This window comes from Leptonychotes weddellii, chromosome 11 (genome assembly GCF_054177405.1).
Source record: "Leptonychotes weddellii isolate Sample4059 chromosome 11, ASM5417740v2, whole genome shotgun sequence".
In the NCBI taxonomy this organism is placed as follows: Eukaryota; Metazoa; Chordata; class Mammalia; order Carnivora; family Phocidae; genus Leptonychotes; species Leptonychotes weddellii.
The window spans coordinates 12,168,548-12,186,915 of NC_138379.1; the positions used below are offsets into that span (position 1 = coordinate 12,168,548).

Here is an 18,368-nt window from a genome sequence, read left to right on the forward strand (position 1 = left end):
TGTTCCTTTTTAATTCTTAGAAATTTTGTTCTTAGAAATACACTCTTCCGGGGCACCTGGGTGGCTCAGTCATTAAGCGTCTGCCTTCGGCTCAGGTCATGATCCCAGGGTCCTGGAATCGAGCCCCGCATCGGGCTCCCTGCTCTGCGGGAAGCCTGCTTCTCCCTTTCCCTCTCCCCCTGCTTGTGTTCCTTCTCTCACTGTCTCTATCTCTGTCAAATAAATAAATAAAATAGGGGGACGGGGGCGCCTGGGTGGCTCAGTCGGTTAAGTGGCTGCCTTCGGCTCAGGTCATGATCCTGGAGTCCCAGGATCGAGTCCCGCATCGGGCTCCCTGCTTGGCAGGGAGTCTGCTTCTCCCTCTGACCCTCCCCCCTCTCATGTGCTCTCTCTCTCTCTCTCAAATAAATAAATAAAATCTTTAAAAAAAAAAAAAAGAAATTAAAAAAAATAAAATAGGGGGATGGACTAGATTGGCATCAATCTTGCTGCACATGGGAACCACTAAAGGATCTTTAAAAGCTGCTTGGACTCCGTTCCTCCCCCAATTCTGATTTAATGGTTCTAGGTTATGGCCTGGGCATTAGAATTTTTAAAGCTCTCATGTGCAGTGAAGCCTGACAAGCACTGGACTGGAAAACCACAGACTTGAGCCTGACAGCTTGGGAAATGTGTTGCAGTGCTGCTTTGTCAGGGAGGCTAATTAGCTTTGGCATTCAGAAGAAAGAGGTGAGGGGCACCTGGGTGGCTCAGTCGTTAAGCGTCTGCCTTCGGCTCAGGTCATGATCCCAGGGTCCTGGGATCGAGCCCTGCATCGGGCTCCCTGCTTGGTGGGAAGCCTGCTTCTCCCACTCCCCCTGCTTATGTTCCCTCTCTTGCTGTGTCTCTCTCTGTCAAATAAATAAATAAAAATGGGTACTCAGGGGGCGCCTGGGTGGCTCAGTCGTTAAGCGTCTGCCTTCGGCTCAGGTCATGATCCCAGGGTCCTGGGATCGAGCCCCGCATCGGGCTCCCTGCTCAGCGGGAAGCCTGCTTCTCCCTCTCCCACTCTCCCTGCTTGTGTTCCCTCTCTCCCTGTATTTTTGTCAAATAAATAAAATCTTTAATTAAAAAAAAGAAATATACTCTTATCAATCTCAAATTTGAGAAAATTCTTCTAGGATATGGTCCTCTTAATACCCATAGTCTGAAATTTTACTTACCCAATGAGTTCTACCATCATAATTAGAATGTACAGTGCCACTGTCTGTTTGCATTTATCTTCTGGCTTGTCTAATATTTGCGGGGTGGGGGCACCTGGCTGGCTCAGTTGCTATAGCATGCAACTCTTGATCTTGGGGTTGTGAGTTCAAGCCCCACGGTGGGCACGGAGCTTACTTAAAAAATAGTAATAATAATATTGGGGTGGGAGGGGACTATGAAGATGTTGCCTCCAGACTTTTTTACTACCTTGAAAGGTTGTATACTCTTTTTTTTTTTTTTAAGATTTTATTTATTTATTCATGAGAGATAGAGAGAGGCAGAGGCAGAGGGAGAAGCAGGCTCCCCGTGGAACAGGGAGCCCAATGCGGGACTCGATCCCAGGACCCTGGGATCATGACCTGAGCCGAAGGCAGACACTTAACTGACTGAGCCACCCTGGCGTCCCGTTGTATACTCTTTATTTGGGGCAGCACAATAAGAAAACTGAGGGGTACTGTTAGTGACCGTTTATTGCACTTTTGCCTCATCCTTGTGGGTGATTCCATTATTCGGTTTTCTTATTATTTTTTTGTCTTATTTAGTATTGCTGGGAATTGAGTAATGATTAATTCCTATAATGAAATAGCAGACTATTTCAAGATGATAGGTGGGGAATCACAAAGATTCTGTAATTAGATTATTTTAGATTTATAAAAGGGTCCAATGCATCCATTCTAGTTATTGTAAGATAGAATCTGAGCTTAATCTATCTTGAAAATAATTGAATAAGCCATGAGGTATCAGTCCTTACAAATAGAACTGTTCAAAAAAGAATTTCAAAAACCAAAGCTTCCTGACAGTAAATTGAGGGTTAAAATATATCTTTCCTAAAGAATTGGAACTCTTTGGGACTAAGATAAACTTTCACAAGAATTGTCGTATTCCTGGGACACCTGGGTGGCTCAGTGTGTTAAGTGTCTGCCTTTGGCTCAGGTCATGATACCAGGGTCCTGGGATGGAGCCCCGCGTCGCGTCAGGCTCTCTGCTCCGCGGGGAGCCTGCTTCTCCCTCTCCCTCTGCTGCTCTCCCTGCTGTGCATGCTCTCTCTCTCTCTCTCTCTGTGTCACTATTTGTCTCTCTCAAATAAATAAATTTAAAAAAAAAAAAGAATTGTACTCCTTCAGTGTGGCTTTAATGGTTACAGGAGATAGATAAAAGAAAATATGCATTTACGTGTTCATACAACTGTAGAGAGAGCGTGTGTGTCTTTGGTTGATGCATCAGAATTAAGAAACTTGATGAGTATATTGGTAGTTGAGAAACTTTTTGAAGTACATTCATGAACAAAGATCAGAGTTTCAGTGTCAGGTACTGGTTTTTGTGAACAGTTTCCTCCTTTTTCTTCCCAGTGAAGTAATCTCTATGTTGTTTTCACAGTGGCATGGCAGAGAGGAATGCTAATTTTGAAGCGCTTCCTGAGGATTGGCGAGCAAGACTGAAGAGGAGGAAAATGGCTCCAAACACATAGTTTTGTGGGGGGGGACGGGGGGTTTTTTATTACTGATTTTTTTCTTCTTTGCGTTCAGTTCAGAGTCTTCACCAGTTTTACTGTTGTCAATAAACTATAAATGTTATGAGGGAGAGCATATGAATTTCCTGGGCAAAAGCATACACACGTACAGCGTTTTCACATTTGTGAAATGTAATTTTTGTTTTGCTGAAGGGTGAGGTTGACCAAATGCTTTGACATGGCTGCCTTTATTCTCACACTGGCAAGCTCAGCGTATCAGGTACATTAACCTCATTGATCTGGAACATGTGATTCAGGAGTGTGCTACATCAGCAGAGGACTCCCTGACAAAAAGTGAAGGATTTTCCGTCTCATAGAGGCTCACCTAGTTCCTAGTGCGGCTCTCTCTCATTAACTTCTACTCCAGAACAAGTGCAATTAAGAAGGCAGCTCTGTATTCTGTTTTGCTTAACTGGGATTATCGGAATCTGACCTCTTCCAGCCTGCCATCCCTCAAGTGCTGAGGTATAGTGAGGCGTTTCCCTTGTGCTGACAGATGACCACACACTCTGGAGAGCTCTTTCTCACACCTAGAACTGGTAGCTCAGTCATTTCACACACTAGTGGCGGATTCAAATTTCAGTACCGGCAGCAGCAGGTGATCCTGTCTTTAAGTTTGAGGATTTCCCCTCATCAGTGTGGCAGGAAATATAACAAGAGCCACTGTATGTATTAATGTGTCTCCATTGTCTTAACTTTGTTCCAAAATTCACCTTCCTTTTATGTGAATGTACTCTCCATAAAATTCCAGTATTTAAAAAGCAGTTTACTGTTCTGTACTTTCTGTTGTATCACAATCAGGTAAAAGTCACTTTAAACTGAAGAAACGGCAAATTGTGTTTTAAAGCTGTTTGTATTTCTCCAGTTTCTGGCCTTGTAAATTTGTATATATGCTCTAATAAAGCTTTTTTTATACTTCTGATTGGTTATCCTTTTGCTCTTCTAAGGCTGTTATTTCATGATTGTGTCATCAAGACTTGTTTTAAGGCCAGTCTTTTTTTTTTTTAAAGATTTTATTTATTTATTTGAGAGAGAGCACATGAGAGGGGGGAGGGTCAGAGGGAGAAGCAGACTCCCTGCCGAGCAGGGAGCCTGATGCGGGACTTGATCCAGGGACTTCAGGATCATGACCTGAGCCGAAGGCAGTCGCTTAACCAACTGAGCCACCCAGGCGCCCAAGGCCAGTCTTAATTGTTTTTTCTTACCAAACACAGGGTAAAGCATGTGTAAACATTGAAGAACAGCTCTCAGGAAAAAGAAGAGCGGCAGGATCTTGAGTCAGTGGGAGTAAGAGTGGGGGTGGGGACAGGGTGAGAAAAACAGGTTTCTGGCACCAGAAGGTTCTATGACTTAAATTTTGGAGCTTGTACTGTATTATAATATTAGCTAATGTTTGACCTAAAATCCTGGAAATGATGTAATGTGGTTTTGAAGATCGCTTTTTTCTCTGATTATAAAGGTAATCTCTACCTTGGTTACATTCATATAAAGCTAACCAAAGATAACAATTAATAGTTTGAATTTTATTCCAATCTATTTATTTGCACGTAATTGAGAAGTTTTACCTACTCGATGTCCTGTATACCAGTGCGTTGAATTTTATTTACCCATTATGCAGGTTGGGGTGACATTTTGTATACAAACTTTTTCTTGTAATTTGCATAGAGCAAATTTGAAGAAATACCAACTAGCAATTAAAGCTTTTGCTTTAACTGTCTAGCCGTTTTCTAGACTTGTAGGAATTGCTGCAGAGTACCAGTACCTTTGTCACTATCTTTTTGTTGTTGTTGTTAGAGTGAACGAGAGAGAACACTGAGGGGCGAGATGCAGTGGGAGAGGGAGAAGCAGGCTCCTGGATAAGCAGGATATGGGGCTCCATCCCAGGACCCTGGGATAATGACTGAGCCACGCTTTGTTACCATCTTAACAGAATGGAGCGCTTTAGAGTCAACAATTTGATGGTCAAAAAGTGTGGTTTCAGTTTTCTTGTAATTTTTCAAATCTAGCTATGGGGTGGTGAGATACAAGGTCGGAGAGGGGAAACCGCTCCCTTTGAGCCAACACCTGACAGTTAACCTAAAGCTAAGGAATGGCAAAGAAGTTTGGAATTTTAAGATTTATTTTTTTAAAAGATTTTGTCAGAGCGAGCACAAGCGGGGGAGTGGCAGGCAGAGGGAGCAGCAGGCTCCCAGCGAGCAAGGAACCCTATTTGGGACTCAATCCCAGGACCCTGGGATCATGACCTGAGCCAAAGGCAGACGCTTAACGACTGAGCCACCCAGGCGTCCCAACATTTATTTTACAGAGAGCACGAAAGGGAGGGAGGGGCAGGGGGAGAGGGAGAGAAAATCCTAAGCACACTCCTCGGGGAGCCCGAGCCAAGGCAGGGCTTGAGATCACGACCTGAGCCCAAGCCAAGAATAGGATGCTTAAGGAAGTTAAGAATATTTTTGAGGACCACTAACTGGCATTGTATTCACCAATCCAATTTCGGTGCCCCAGAAGCGGGGCTGCAACATCGGATGAAAGGAGCAATGCGCCTGAAAAACCGGAGGCTGGCGCACCCGGGTACATTTCCCAGGGTCCCACCCGTGCCCGGGAGGCGGGGCCTCGCTCCCCGGAAGCGTCCTGCCGTCCTGCCCTCCCGTTTCCGCCTCGCGGTTGCTAGGCTACCGGGGCCCTAGCAGAAAGCGGTGGCGGGCGAGCGCCGGGAGCGTGTTCTCTGCTTGCTGCGAGGCTCGGCCGCTGTCTCCTGCAGTGTGGTGGCCTCCCGCCTCGCTTTGGCTTCTCTGCCGCGGCAGGCGCGGCGCACACCCCTGCTGCCGCAGACAGGCCGGGAGCGGAGGGGAATCGCACCCTTCCCTCTGCCCTCCTAGGAAATCTCTACGCTCCCTCTCCGACTCTTCAGAGAAACTACCCCTCCTCACCTTCCCCGGCACCAGGAAGCCCTGAACCCCTGAATTCCATTTTCAGGGCCCACTTCCCGGGCCCCTGACCTTTCTTATCTACTCCGAGGCAACTCCGTTGGATCCCTCCATCCCCATTTCTTAAACTTTCTTGTTGCGTCCTGGTGGTGGGCATCTCCCTCCTCCGAGAGGGAAGCATGGGAGCCCCAAGGGTCCAGGTGCCGCGGGAGGCCCAGACTGGAAGACAAGCCGCCCTCCCTCATTCCTCAGGTGTGCCTCTGGGCCTCAGAGTAGGAACCAGTAGCCAGGTGCTTGTATGTTTGAGAGGCTGGATTGGCGGGGAAGAGGGAGCGCTGAGACAAGTTTTGTTTTTTGTTTTTTTTTAAGATTTTATTTATTTATTTCAGAGAGAGAGAATGAGAGAGAGCACATGAGAGGGGGGAGGGGTAGAGGGAGAAGCAGACTCCCTGCCGAGCAGGGAGCCCGATGCGGGACTCGATCCTGGGACTCCAGGATCATGACCTGAGCCGAAGGCAGTCGCTTAACCAACTGAGCCACCCAGGCGCCCGAGACAAGTTTTCTTAACGTCGCGTGAGAGCCGCGCAGGTGGAGGATGGTGGGGTGAAATCGGCAGTTTTTTTCAGTTGTCCTGCTCTGGTTTTTTAGCTTCTGTGTAATCGGCTGCCCTTTTGGAAACTGGGCAGGGGTTGTGGCCGGATGCCGGTGTCACTGACTTGTCTTCAGCATACCATGCAGAAGTAACATGTTCCCAGCATTGGAAACTGAGCTAAAGCAGGAGGTGGGTACACTCCCCTCTCCAGGAACTCCACAGAAATCCACTACTACTAGATCAGAAGGCATATTCTGGTGGCACCTTTTTCTGGCAGGAGATCTTGATCCCCAAGATAGAATAATTTGCATGAATGTCTTTCACTTGGTTTGTTTACAGAAGTCCTCAGGAACTCAAGAATGGTTGTCCTTTGCAACAATTCTTGTGTGCCTTTTGTTAAGAGTTCAGTATTATTTGAAAGGACTTTCCTAATCGATAGGGCTTTTCCTTTCACAGGCTCTTCCTGATCCCTATGAAGACTTTATGTACCATCATCTTCAATACTATGGCTACTTTAAAGGTAATAGCGTATTCTTACCGAGCATCACCTTTCCTGCCTTCATGGAGTAAATGGTTAGATTAACTGGAGACTTACACTTGGATAAATTAATGACAGATTTTTCTAGCACCATGAGGGAAAGATGAAGGGAAGTGAAAAGTACTTGCTTTCCCCATTGATCTGCTATGTCACCTCTTTTGAGTGCCTGTGTATACAAGGGTCTGTCTATCCTTGTACTAATATTTCTTAATTACACCATATGGCATTAAAATAGTCTTGATAATCTGGAAAGACATGTCCTCCATCGTGTTCTTCAGAAGTGTCTTGGCTATTCTTGCCTTTTCCATGTAATTTTACAATTAGCTTGTGATGTTTAAAAAATTGGGATTGCATTGTATCTGTAGATCAAATGTCACAAGAAATGAGAGTTTTCCAATACTGGGTTCTGCAATCTCTTTTTTATTTTTATTTGGGGAGGGTGTTCTGCAACCTATGAATATACTCTATTTCTTCATTTACATAGATCTTGCTTAATGTCTCCCAGTAAAGATTTATATTTTTTTCATGGAACTTCATATTGTTATGTTACCATAAATGGTATCTCTTTATATTTTGATTTTCTAACTTTGTTCTGGTATTTAGAAATAAAATTAAGTTTCAATATTGATTTTCTATCAACCTTATTAAATTTTCTTACTATTTCATTTTTAAAGTCATTCCTAATTTGTTGAAAACTGAATTTCCAGTTTGCCAGATTCAACAGAGCCCTCAAGACAAAGCAGCTTTGGGCACCTTTCTCTTTCCACCCTACCATGCTGCTTCTCAAGTCTCTCCTCACTGTAAAGTGGAGAAAATGAGACTTCACTCACGGAAATTGGAATATGAAAGTTCTTTGGAAAATGGGATATATTCATTGTAAAGGCCTGTGGTGGTGATGGGTGGTAACAGAAGCAGTGGCAGTTTGGATAGTACTAGTGGTTTTGGTATTGACCTAGATGTTACAGGTGATGAACCGGCCTTCCAGCACCTTTAATTACATTGCGTATTTGTAGCTCAGAGAGGCAGTTTACCAAACTCAGCCACGCACCAGCATGTTTGGAAGAATAATCCTCGCTACCTGGTGAGTGGCTCTTTTGGGGAAAGAGAGGATGTGATACCAGACCCGCTGCAAAAGGAGAAGCTACTGTGTGAGTAATGATCAGTGTGTGTGAACCCCAGAAATCTCACTGCCTTGAGCCACTCCTTGGGGTATTCGGGAGAACATGGCCTAACACGGCAAAAGCCAGAGGAACAGCCTTGGCCAGTTTCTGACATCACTCAAAAAGGTTATATCTAGATCCACTTTGGATTATAGGTTTAAATTAAAATACTATACATTCTGGATTACTTTTCTTCAAATTTTTGGAAAATTTGTTAAGACTCTGTGGTCAAGACTAGCACATTGATTTTTACACAGTTTTGGCAGGTATATTTGTTAAGGCACTTTATGTAAGAGTGGTGGAAACGAATTTCAGCTAGCTTAAGCAAAAATAATTTTGTAAAATTTAATTAATTAATTATTTATTTATTTATTTAAAGACAGAGAGAGAGGAGGAGCGGAGGGAGAGGGACAGGCAGACTCCCTGCTGGGATTGGAGTTCGAAGCAGGGCCCGATCCCACAATTCTGAGATCATGATTTGAGCTGAAACAGAGTTGGACGCTCAACCAACTGAGCCATCCATGCAACCCCCCAAAAAATAATTTTTCACAAGGATTTCACAGGTTCCTTCTGGAATCTAAGGGCAGGAGTACAGATGAATTTCTCCCTCACTACATAACCAACCAAACATCAATTCACTTTTCCCCATATCCTCCCTGATCCCAGTTCAAGCTACCATCATTTCTCACTATTGAAAGAGCCTCAATAATTGGCCTCCTGAATTCTTCTCTTGTTTCATGCTAACCCCTTTCAATCCATTTTCCATACAGCGTTATTCTTTTTTATATGCAAATCTGATTGTGTCCTTTTTCTAAACCTTTGAATGACACAAAACCCAAAAGCCATAAAATACCGTTAATAAAGCAAAATAACAAACTTAAAAAAAAGATTGTGACAAATATGTCAAAGGATTACTTTCTTTAACGTAGTAGCTCTTAAAAATCAATATGTAGGGGCGCTTGGGTGGCTCAGTCGTTAAGCGTCTGCCTTCGGCTCAGGTCATGATCCCAGGGTCCTGGGATCGAGCCCCGCATCGGGCTCCCTGAAGCCTGCTTCTCCCTCTTCTATTCCCCCTGCTTGTGTTCCCTCTCTCGCTGTGTCTCTCTCTGTCACATAAATAAATAAAATCTTAAAAAAAAAAAATATGTAAAAGATGACCAAATACAAAAATGGGCAAAAGACATGAGCAAGCCTTTCATAAAAACAAACACAGTCAGGATGCCTGGGTGGCTCAGTTGGTTCGGTGTCCGACTCTTGGTTTCAGCCCATGTCATGATTTCATGGGTCATGGGATTGAGCCCTGAGACAGGCTCCATGCTGGATGGGGTGTCAGCTTGGGATTCTCTCCCTCTGCCCCTTCTGCACGTGCGTATGCACGAGTGGGAGCTCACTCTCTCTAAAATAAATAAATATTTTAAAAAATGCACACAATCAATAAGCTTATGAAAAGATGTTCAATTTCACCTTTAATTAAAGATACAAATCAAAATGTCAAGGTACCATTTTTTAAATTAATGGGATTTGGGCAAAAAATTTTTTTAATTACACCTAGTACATATAGGTCAGGGTATGGGGGAACACTCTCCTAACTGCTGTTAGGGCTGTGAATAGGTAGACTATTTTAGGAAGGCAATTTGGCGATATTTGGGAAATTTAATACAGTGCATAACCCTTAATGCAGTAATCCCATTTTCAGATAGATGTTTGCTCACACCCCAGTGCCCTGAAGGCTCTTCCATTCTGTGTCCCACAGTTCCTGGCAGGGAATAGAAAGGCAGGGGTTGAGCAAAGGAAACTCATCTGGGTGGGATGGCTTATGATTGCCCCCTTCCATTTCCTCCTGCCCCATTTACTGATGCTTCCTTCCATTTCCTCCTGCCCCATTTACTGATGCTCCCTTCCATTTCCTCCTGCCCCATTTACTGATGCTCAAGATAATAAGAAACAATTGCCAGCCTCAATATCATAAACACCATGAAATTCAAAATCTGCTGGTAGAGGTAACACAATGTGAATGAGTTTTAGAATGTAATTGATGATAGGACTTCTTTTATTCCTGTTTTGATCATTGGCATGAGGAAGACATTTTTTCATCATCTTTGTAGCAAAGCATTTTTTTTTAAGATTTTATTTATTTTAGAGAGAGAACATGAGCAGGGGGAGGGGCAGAAGGAGAGGGAGAGAGAAAATCTCAAGCAGACTGCATGCCCAGCATGGAGCCTGATGTGGGGCTCGATCCCAGGACCCTGATATCATGACCTGAGCTGAAATCAGGAGTCCAACACTCAACCGACTGAGCCACCCAGGCACCCCAGCAAAGTATTTTTTTTTTAAAGATTTATTTATTTTAGAGAGAGAGAGAGAGCAGGAGCACGAGGGGCAGTGGGAGAGAGAGAATCTTATACAGACTCGCCACTGATCGTGGATCCTGATCCCACAACCCTCTGAGATCATGACCTGAGCCAAAATCAAGAGTCAGTGGCCTAATTGACTGAGATACCCAGGTGCCCCACCAGTTTGCCTTCTTGCCAGCAGGTTCTGAGAGTACCTGTTTACTTAACACCTGTGGCAGGATGAATGTGAAAACACATAAATGTTTTTCCTGTCAGGTAAAAAATTAGTATCTACTTGTCATACCGGTTTCTAGTTCTTTATGAGTGAGATTGAACAGCTTTACCATCTTTTCAAATGTTTATTGTCCCCTCCCCCCATTAATCTAGGGAAAAGATTAAGAGATAAAAAAAATAGGGCCCTGAAATTTAAAAAAACAACAAAAAAAGTTTTTTTAAAGAAAAGACAGGTGTCTGGGTGGCTCAGTTGGTTGAGCCTCCGACTCTTGACTTTGGCTCAAGTCATGTTCTCAGGGTCATGAGATCAAGCCCCGCCTTGGGCTCTGCCCTCAGTGTGGAGTCAGCTTGTCCCTCTCCCTCTGCTCCTCCCCCCCCCAGCACACTCTCTCTCTCTCTCTAAAATAAATAAATAAATAAAATCTTAAAAAAAAAAGAAGGAAAGAGGGCACCTGGGTGGCTCAGTCGGTTAAGTGTCTGCCTTTGGCTCAGGTCATGATCCCAGGGTTCTGCTTAGCAGGGAGTCTTTGTCTCCCTCTCCCTCTGCCCACCCCACCCCCCACTCTCTCTCTCACTGTCTCTCTCTCAAATAAACAAAATCTTAAAAAAAAAAAAAAAAAGGAAAGAAGGAAAAATGGGGCCCTAACTGGGGGTTGGGGAGGCGGTGAAAGGGACAGGGAAAGAGAGCAGAGAAAAGAAAGTCACAGATCCCTAGGACAAACTGAGCCTCCTCTTTCCTCTTTCTAGGGCCCACCTGTCTATCTTCAGCGGTGCACAGACAGTTAGATGCTGTGAGCAGAGGTACTCCGCGTCCTTCCAGACTTGAAAACTCAAACTGCTTTCCGGGAAGTGTCTTCACTTACTGCTCTCTCTGCCAGATCTGGCGCTCACCACACCCAGGGCCCTTCTGCCTTTCCTCCCTTTCGCCTTTCCTTTCTTTTTTTTTTTTTTTTTTTTTTGCCTTTCCTTTCTTTTCTTTCTTCCTCTCATTTCCCTTCTTGTTCTCTGCCCTGGAAGCCTCTTTTCCTCCCTTTTTTCTCATTCTGTTTCCCAAGAACTCATCTCTCTCTCCTGCCCTGCTCACTCCTCTGCCCTCCCTTTGGTCCCCTCTTCATTAGTCTCTCTGTTCTCCCAATCACAGTTTTTTGATCTTGAAAGTTAATTTGTAGATTGTTTCACTGTAGTTAATAAAGCCTTAGGTACTTTTCTCCAAAATGCTAATGGGTGAAATGAAAGTTTCCTCTTTTGCCTCTCTCTGAGCAAAACTATGACATAATTTGATGTAAAAGACAAAAAATTTTCTTCAAGCTTTACATTTAAATAATAGACTACACAGAATGTTAATGTAACTTTTTGTAATTTTTTTTTAAAGATTTTATTTATTTATTTGACAGAGAGACACAGTGAGAGAGGGAACACAAGCAGGGGGAGTGGGAGAGGGAGAAGCAGGCTCCCGGCTGAGCAGGGAGCCCGATGCGGGGCTCTGTCCTAGGACCCTGGGATCATGACCTGAGCCGAAGACAGACGCTTAACGACTGAGCCACCCAGGCGCCCCAACTTTTCGTAATTTTGATGCTATTGTCCTGGACTGACTCTTCTTTTTGAAGGAGACGCGTGTCTAGGATCGTGCTCCTGGGCTCATTTTTTTTTTTTTTTTAAGATTTTATTTATTTATTTGACAGAGAGAGAGACAGCTAGAGAGGGAACACAAGCAGGGGGAGTGGGAGAGGGAGAAGCAGGCTTCCCGCCGAGCAGGGAGCCCGATGCGGGGCTCGATCCCAGGACCCCGGAATCATGACCTGAGCGGAAGGCAGGCGCTTAACGACTGAGCCACCCAGGCGCCCCCTGGGCTCATATTCTAATACAGTGCTTCCAGTTAGTTGTCACAGTCGAGCAGCAAAGACCCCACGGAGGAAACGAAAGCCGTTCACTCATTCTCTTGCCCTCTGCAGATTCCCTCATGCTCGCTTCACCACTTCTTAAGAGCAGACAACTTCTTCATGATGAATTTGGCGAAGTAAACCCATGTCTCCGAGAACCCCGAGATCTCTTTGCTGCCTTCTCTAGCAGCGGGCCACTGCAGGCTCCAAGGTGGCCGATAGAATGTGAGGTCATCAAGGAAAACCTTCATCATATCGGTAATGTGACTTATGTGTCGTGGTCCTGCTGTTCTGACAGACACTGTTTTTTTTAAAGATGTTATTTATTTAGTTGACAGAGAGAGCACAAGCAGGGGGAGCAGCAGGGAGTGGGAGAGGGAGGAGCAGACTCCCTGCAGAGCGGGGAGCCCGATGTGGGGCTCGATCCCAGGACCTTGGGATCATGACCTGAGCCGAAGGCAGACACTTAACGACTGAGCCACCCAGGCGCCTCCTGACAGACATTGTTAAGAGAACTTTTGAAGTCCAGCATACTGAAGTACAAAGCAGGACAACATATATTAGCTCATCCTGAGCTGATTAAGCCCTGAGAAACTGATACATACTGGTCAAAGTAAAAAGTTACACAACTGTGTAAACACAAATGCTTCTGAGGTATAGGAATTTGAGGATATCTTTCTAGAGGCCAAAATATATCAATACTTAAATCTGTTTTCTAGTATTCCTGTCTCAGTATTAATATGCTTGGTTGAGTTTTAGGAGTTGTATTTTTACCAGCCTTGGTATAATTGATGAACACTGTATGTACCAGAACATAGTGTTTATTGGTTTTAATTGTATTTTGAGTTTGTTGGAGTTTTTTTATCGGAATCATAGAGACTATTTTTGTGAGATTGCTGGTTTTATCTTTGAGCTATTGATGGTGCAGATACAATCTTTAGCATTCATTACATGAGGCATTTCAAAAGTGGGTTCCATTGAAAAATGGGGACTTTTCTAATGGCTGGAACGCTTGTGTCTATCAGGCATTGTGTGTTCTAGGCTGCTAGATAAACAACTGGATGTTTCTTACTTTCACACTTCCCTCTTACAATATTCATTCAGTATATATTTACTAAGCCTCTGCCATATGGTAAGTACAGTACTTGGTGTTCAGATATAATGATGAACAAGGTGGAGACACCCAGAATTCACATACTGGTAGGGATACTGATATAACGAGGCAATTGCATACAGTTTGGTCCCTCTGCGAACACTTAACCTGAGCCTGGAAGATTAGGGAGGGTTTCTGAGAGCAGTTGACATGTAAGCTGAGATCTGATGATAAGTTACAAGTGATCCAACTGAGAGGGTCAAAGAAAGTATTCCAGTTAGAGGACATGGAAAAAGAGCATGGCATGTCTGGGCAACCAGGGAGCATTGAGCATGAAAGACAAGAGCTAAAGCTGAAAATACAGGGATGTGCTCAATGCCTTAACTGGGCACAGAACTGCTCTTCAGGTGATTGGAAATGGGGGGAGGGGTGGCATTTTGAGTTGGCACAATAGCTGAGAAGTCCTAAGAGCATTTGTCCCTGCCCTGTACAATTTTTAGATAAAAGTCCAAGTTGATAGGCAAAGAAAATTCCCGTGAGGATTTTGGACTCAGTTCCAAGGGAGGAAAAAAAGTGGGAAACTGGAATTTAAAACCAGTGGTAATAGTAAAGCATGAGATTTTTTTTTTTTTTTTAAGTAAGCTCTGTGCCCAACATGGGGCTTGAACTTACCACCCCAAGATCAAGAGTTGCATTCTTTATTGATGGAGCCAGCCAGTCACTCCAGCACTAGATCTTTTAAAAAGTATTTTTTTTTAATTTCAAGGAAATTTAATAACAAGCACCTTATGGTTTCAACCAAATTGACAGCCTCATCACTTCCTATCACCTTAAAGATAAGAAATTAGCATTGTTTTATTACTGAGCTGCCTTTATTATTTTTTCTTTCTTTTTTTTTAAGTTCAACCAATAAGAAGATAATACAAGAAGCAGTAAAGAAAATTTTAAGGACAGATGTTGGAGTAATTCCAGTGAGATTCTAGGCCCAGATCCACCACCTACTAGCTGTATGACCTTGAGCTAGTTATTTTTTTTTAATTCAAGTTTATTTAAACTGAAAAAACAGGGGCGCCTCTGTGCTCAATCAGCTGAGCATCCGACTCTTGATTTTGGCTCAGGTCATTATCTCAGGGTTGTGGGGTTGATCCCCACATGAGGCTCTGTGCTCAGCAGGGAATCTGTTTGAGATTCTCTCTCTCCCTCTGCCCCTCCCCCCCAAAATAATAAATAAATCTTTAAACTGAAAAGACAAAAACAATTTACTCATTTCTCCCACCCACCTCTGGCAACCACCAGTGAGCTTGTTTTTTTGGTCTTGTTTGTTTTGAATCCAATGTGTAAGAGAGATCATACAGTATTTGTCTTTCTCTGTCTGATTGATTTCACTTATCATAATGTCCTCAAGGTCTTTCCATGTTGTTACAAATGACAAGATTTCATTCTTTTTTATGGATGAATAATATTTCATTGTATATTTATACCACAATTTCCTTATCCATTCATTCATTGATGAACACTTAGGTTATTTCCATATCTTTGCTATTGTAAATAATGCTGCAATGGGAGTACACTTATCTTTTTGAGTTAGTATTTTCATTTTCTTCAGATCAATACCCACAAGTAGAATTAGTGGGTCATATGGTAGTTCAATTTTTAATTTTTTTAAGGAACCTCCATACTATTTTTCCATAGTGACTGCACTAATTTACATTTCCACCAACAGAAGGTTCCCTTTTCTCCACATCCTCACTAACACTTGTTATTTCTAGTCTTTTTTTTTTCTTTTTTGGTAATTTTTTTTATAGATTTTTTTTCATTTAGTTTCTTTTTTTGATCTCAGGGTTGTGAGTTGGAGCTCTATGTTGAGCTCCATGCTGGGCATGGAGCCTACATAAAAAAAAAAAAAATCAGGGGTGCCTGGGTGGCTCAGTTGGTTAAGCATCTGCCTTCGGCTCAGGTCATGATCCCAGAGTCCTAGGATCGAGCCCCACATCGGGCTTCCCTCTCAGCAAGGAGCCCTCTTCTCCCTCTGCCTCTGCCTGCCACTCCCCCTGCTTGTGCTCTCTCTCTCTCTGACAAATAAATAAAGAAAATCTTTTTTTAAAAAACAAAAAATAAATAAATTCAAAAAAAATCAGGGAGCATGAAGTCTCCAGCTTTGTTCTTCTCTCAAGATTTCTTTGGCTATTCAGAGTCTTTATGGTTCCATAGAAATTTTAGGATTATTTGTTCTATTTCTGTGAAAAATGTTATTGGATATTTAAAAAATATTAATTCTTCCAATCCTATGAGCATGGAATATCTTTTCACTTATTTGTGTCTTCTTTAATTTCTTTCATTAATGTCTTATAGTTTTCAATATACAAGTCTTTCACCTCCTTGGTTAAATTATTCCCAGGTATTTTATTCTTTTGATACAATTGTAAATGAGATTGTTTTCTTAATTTCTTTCTGATAGTTCATTACTAGTGTATAAACATGCAACATATGTTTGGGTATTGATTTTGTATCCTGCAACTTTACTGAATTTATTTATTCTAACAGTTTTTTGATCAAGTCTTTAGTGTTTTTTACATATAGTCATCTGCAAATAGTAACAGTTTGACAGTTACTTTTTTTTTAAGTGGTTCTTTTTGTTTTGTTTTGTTTTAAGATTTTATTTATTTATTTGACAGAGAGAGACACAGCGAGAGAGGGAACACAAGCAAGGGGAGTGGGAGAGGGAGAAGCAGGCTTCCTATGGAGCAGGGAGCCCAATGCAGGGCTCAATCCCAGGACCCTGGGATCATGACCTGAGCCAAAGGCAGACGCTCAACGACTGAGCCACCCAGGCACCCCGACAGTGTTACTTCTTCCTTTCCAATTTGGATGCCTTTTATTTCTTTTTCTTGCCTAATTGCTCTAGCAAGGACTTACAATACTATGTTGAATAAAAGTTGCAAGAGTTGATGCATCTTTGCCTTGTTCCTGATCTTAGAAGAAAGGCTTTCAGCTTTTACATTTTGTTTTTGAGATTTTATTTACTTATTTGTCAGAGAGAGAGAAAGATGCAGGACTCGATCCCAGGACCTTGGGATCATGACCTGAGCTGAAGGCAGATGCTTAACCGACTGAGCCACCCAGGCATCCCACAGCTTTTCACATTTGAGTATGATTTTAGCTGTGGACTTAACATATATGGCCTTTATTATGTTGCGGTTCCTTCTGTACTCACTGTGTTGAGTTTTTATCATAAATGGATGTTGAATTTTCCCAAATGCTTTTTTTTTTTTTGCATCTATTAAAATGATTATATGATTTCTACCCTTCGTTTTGTGAATGTGGTATATCACATTAACTAATTTGCAAAGGTTGAACCATCTTTGCATCCCTGGAATAAATCCCACTTGATCAGGTATATGATCCTTTTAATGTACTGTTGAATTTCCCTTGTGTCTTTATATGCTCTTGGTGTTCATCAATGGCTACTATACTTAAAATGATACTGAGAAGTTGCCCAAGTCCCATATAAGAAATCTTTTAGAATTGAGTGTTAATGAAAAGTTTTGTTTCCCCTGAAATAATTGATATACTTTTTCCTCTATAGTAATAAAAAAAGTACATAGCTAAACATATTTTCCTAATTTTAAAAAGAAGCTTGGCACACCTGGCTGGCTTAGTCAGTGGAGTATGTGACTCTTGATCTTGGGGTTGTGAGTTCAAGGCCCATGATGGGTGTAGAGATTACTTAAAAATACAATCTTAAAAAAAATAAAAAATAAAAATAAATAAAAAGCTCAGGGCTAAATTTTGAAGAGTTATTATAGCAACTATATTGACCTTTCTGGCGTTTGTTTTTTTTTTTAAGATTTTACCTATTCATTTGAGACACAGAGACACAGAGAGAGAGAGAGAGCATGAGCAGGGGGAGAGGCATAGGGAGAGGGAGAAGCAGGCTCCCGCCGAGCCAGGAGCTCGACGTGGGGCTCGATCCCAGGACCCTGGGATCTTGACCTGAGCTGAAGGCAGACGCTTAACCATCTGAGCCACCCAGGCGCCCCTTTCTGGCTTATTTTTAAGTCTTCTATTTAAAGTTTATACTTCTGTTATATATGCTTTTTGTTAAAAATCTCATAGTCTTTATGGAAAGAAGGAAGACGTAATTAATTTACAAACAAATTGGAAACTTAGAGTGGGAATTTGGTTTGATTCAACCAAACTAGTCACTTGAATAATAATTATTATAATTGTATATTACTTTTGGATAAAGAACCTTTTATATTATTTCTTATTTTTTGCTTGTTTAATGTTTTCTTTCAGAGTGGGTTCCACCTCAACCAGAATATTTCTATCAACCTACAGGAAATGAAAAGTTACCAGAAATTGTAGGAGAAGATAAAGGCACAGTTGTCTATCAATTAGATTCAGGTATTGTTATTACACTGAACAGTTGGTGATTAATCATGACAAAATTATAATAAACATATTTTCTATAATAACAGTGTTTTTTTAAAAATCTGGTTTAGTGATAAACTGTCTTTCCAGACCAACCTGAATAGGAACCCTGATATTCATGGCCAATCAGCTTTAAAATTTCAATTGTTTTTTTAAAATTATGGTACTTTGTCTTAATAGTTCTAAGCCCATTTTATTTTTATTTTTATTTTTTTGACCAATTTTTTTAAATTTTTTTTATTCTTATGTTAATCCCCATACATTACATCATTAGTTTTAGATGAAGTGTTCCATGATTCATTGTTTGTGCATAACACCCAGTGCTCCATGCAGAATGTGCCCTCCTCAATACCCACCACCAGGCTAACCCATCCTCCCACCCCCCTCCCCTCTAGAACCCTGTTTGTTTTTCAGAGTCCATCGTCTCT

The 18,368-nt window shown here is 42.2% G+C and overlaps 2 protein-coding genes across 7 annotated transcripts in view; both read left to right on the plus strand.

Annotated features, from left to right (window-relative positions):
* FNBP4 (formin binding protein 4) overlaps positions 1-3,674 on the plus strand; it is a 23,262-nt gene extending 19,588 nt beyond the window's left edge. The window contains exon 9 of the mRNA XM_081798087.1: positions 2,620-3,674. Coding sequence (XP_081654213.1) covers positions 2,620-2,710 — 91 coding nt within the window. The 3' untranslated portion in view covers positions 2,711-3,674. The remainder of the gene's footprint in view (positions 1-2,619) is intronic.
* A 544-nt stretch (positions 3,675-4,218) lies between these two features.
* AGBL2 (AGBL carboxypeptidase 2) overlaps positions 4,219-18,368 on the plus strand; it is a 44,660-nt gene continuing 30,510 nt past the window's right edge. For 2 of the 6 annotated variants that reach the window (XM_031019271.2, XM_081798088.1), the window contains exons 1-7: positions 4,219-5,928; positions 6,325-6,457; positions 6,725-6,788; positions 7,820-7,954; positions 11,281-11,334; positions 12,486-12,671; positions 17,806-17,913. In XM_031019271.2, the coding sequence (XP_030875131.1) occupies positions 6,422-6,457; positions 6,725-6,788; positions 7,820-7,954; positions 11,281-11,334; positions 12,486-12,671; positions 17,806-17,913 (583 nt within the window). In that variant the 5' untranslated portion in view covers positions 4,219-5,928; positions 6,325-6,421. The remainder of the gene's footprint in view (positions 5,929-6,324; positions 6,458-6,724; positions 6,789-7,819; positions 7,955-11,280; positions 11,335-12,485; positions 12,672-17,805; positions 17,914-18,368) is intronic. The other 4 variants (XM_031019272.2, XM_031019273.2, XM_031019275.2 and 1 more) reach the window with 4 other exon arrangements.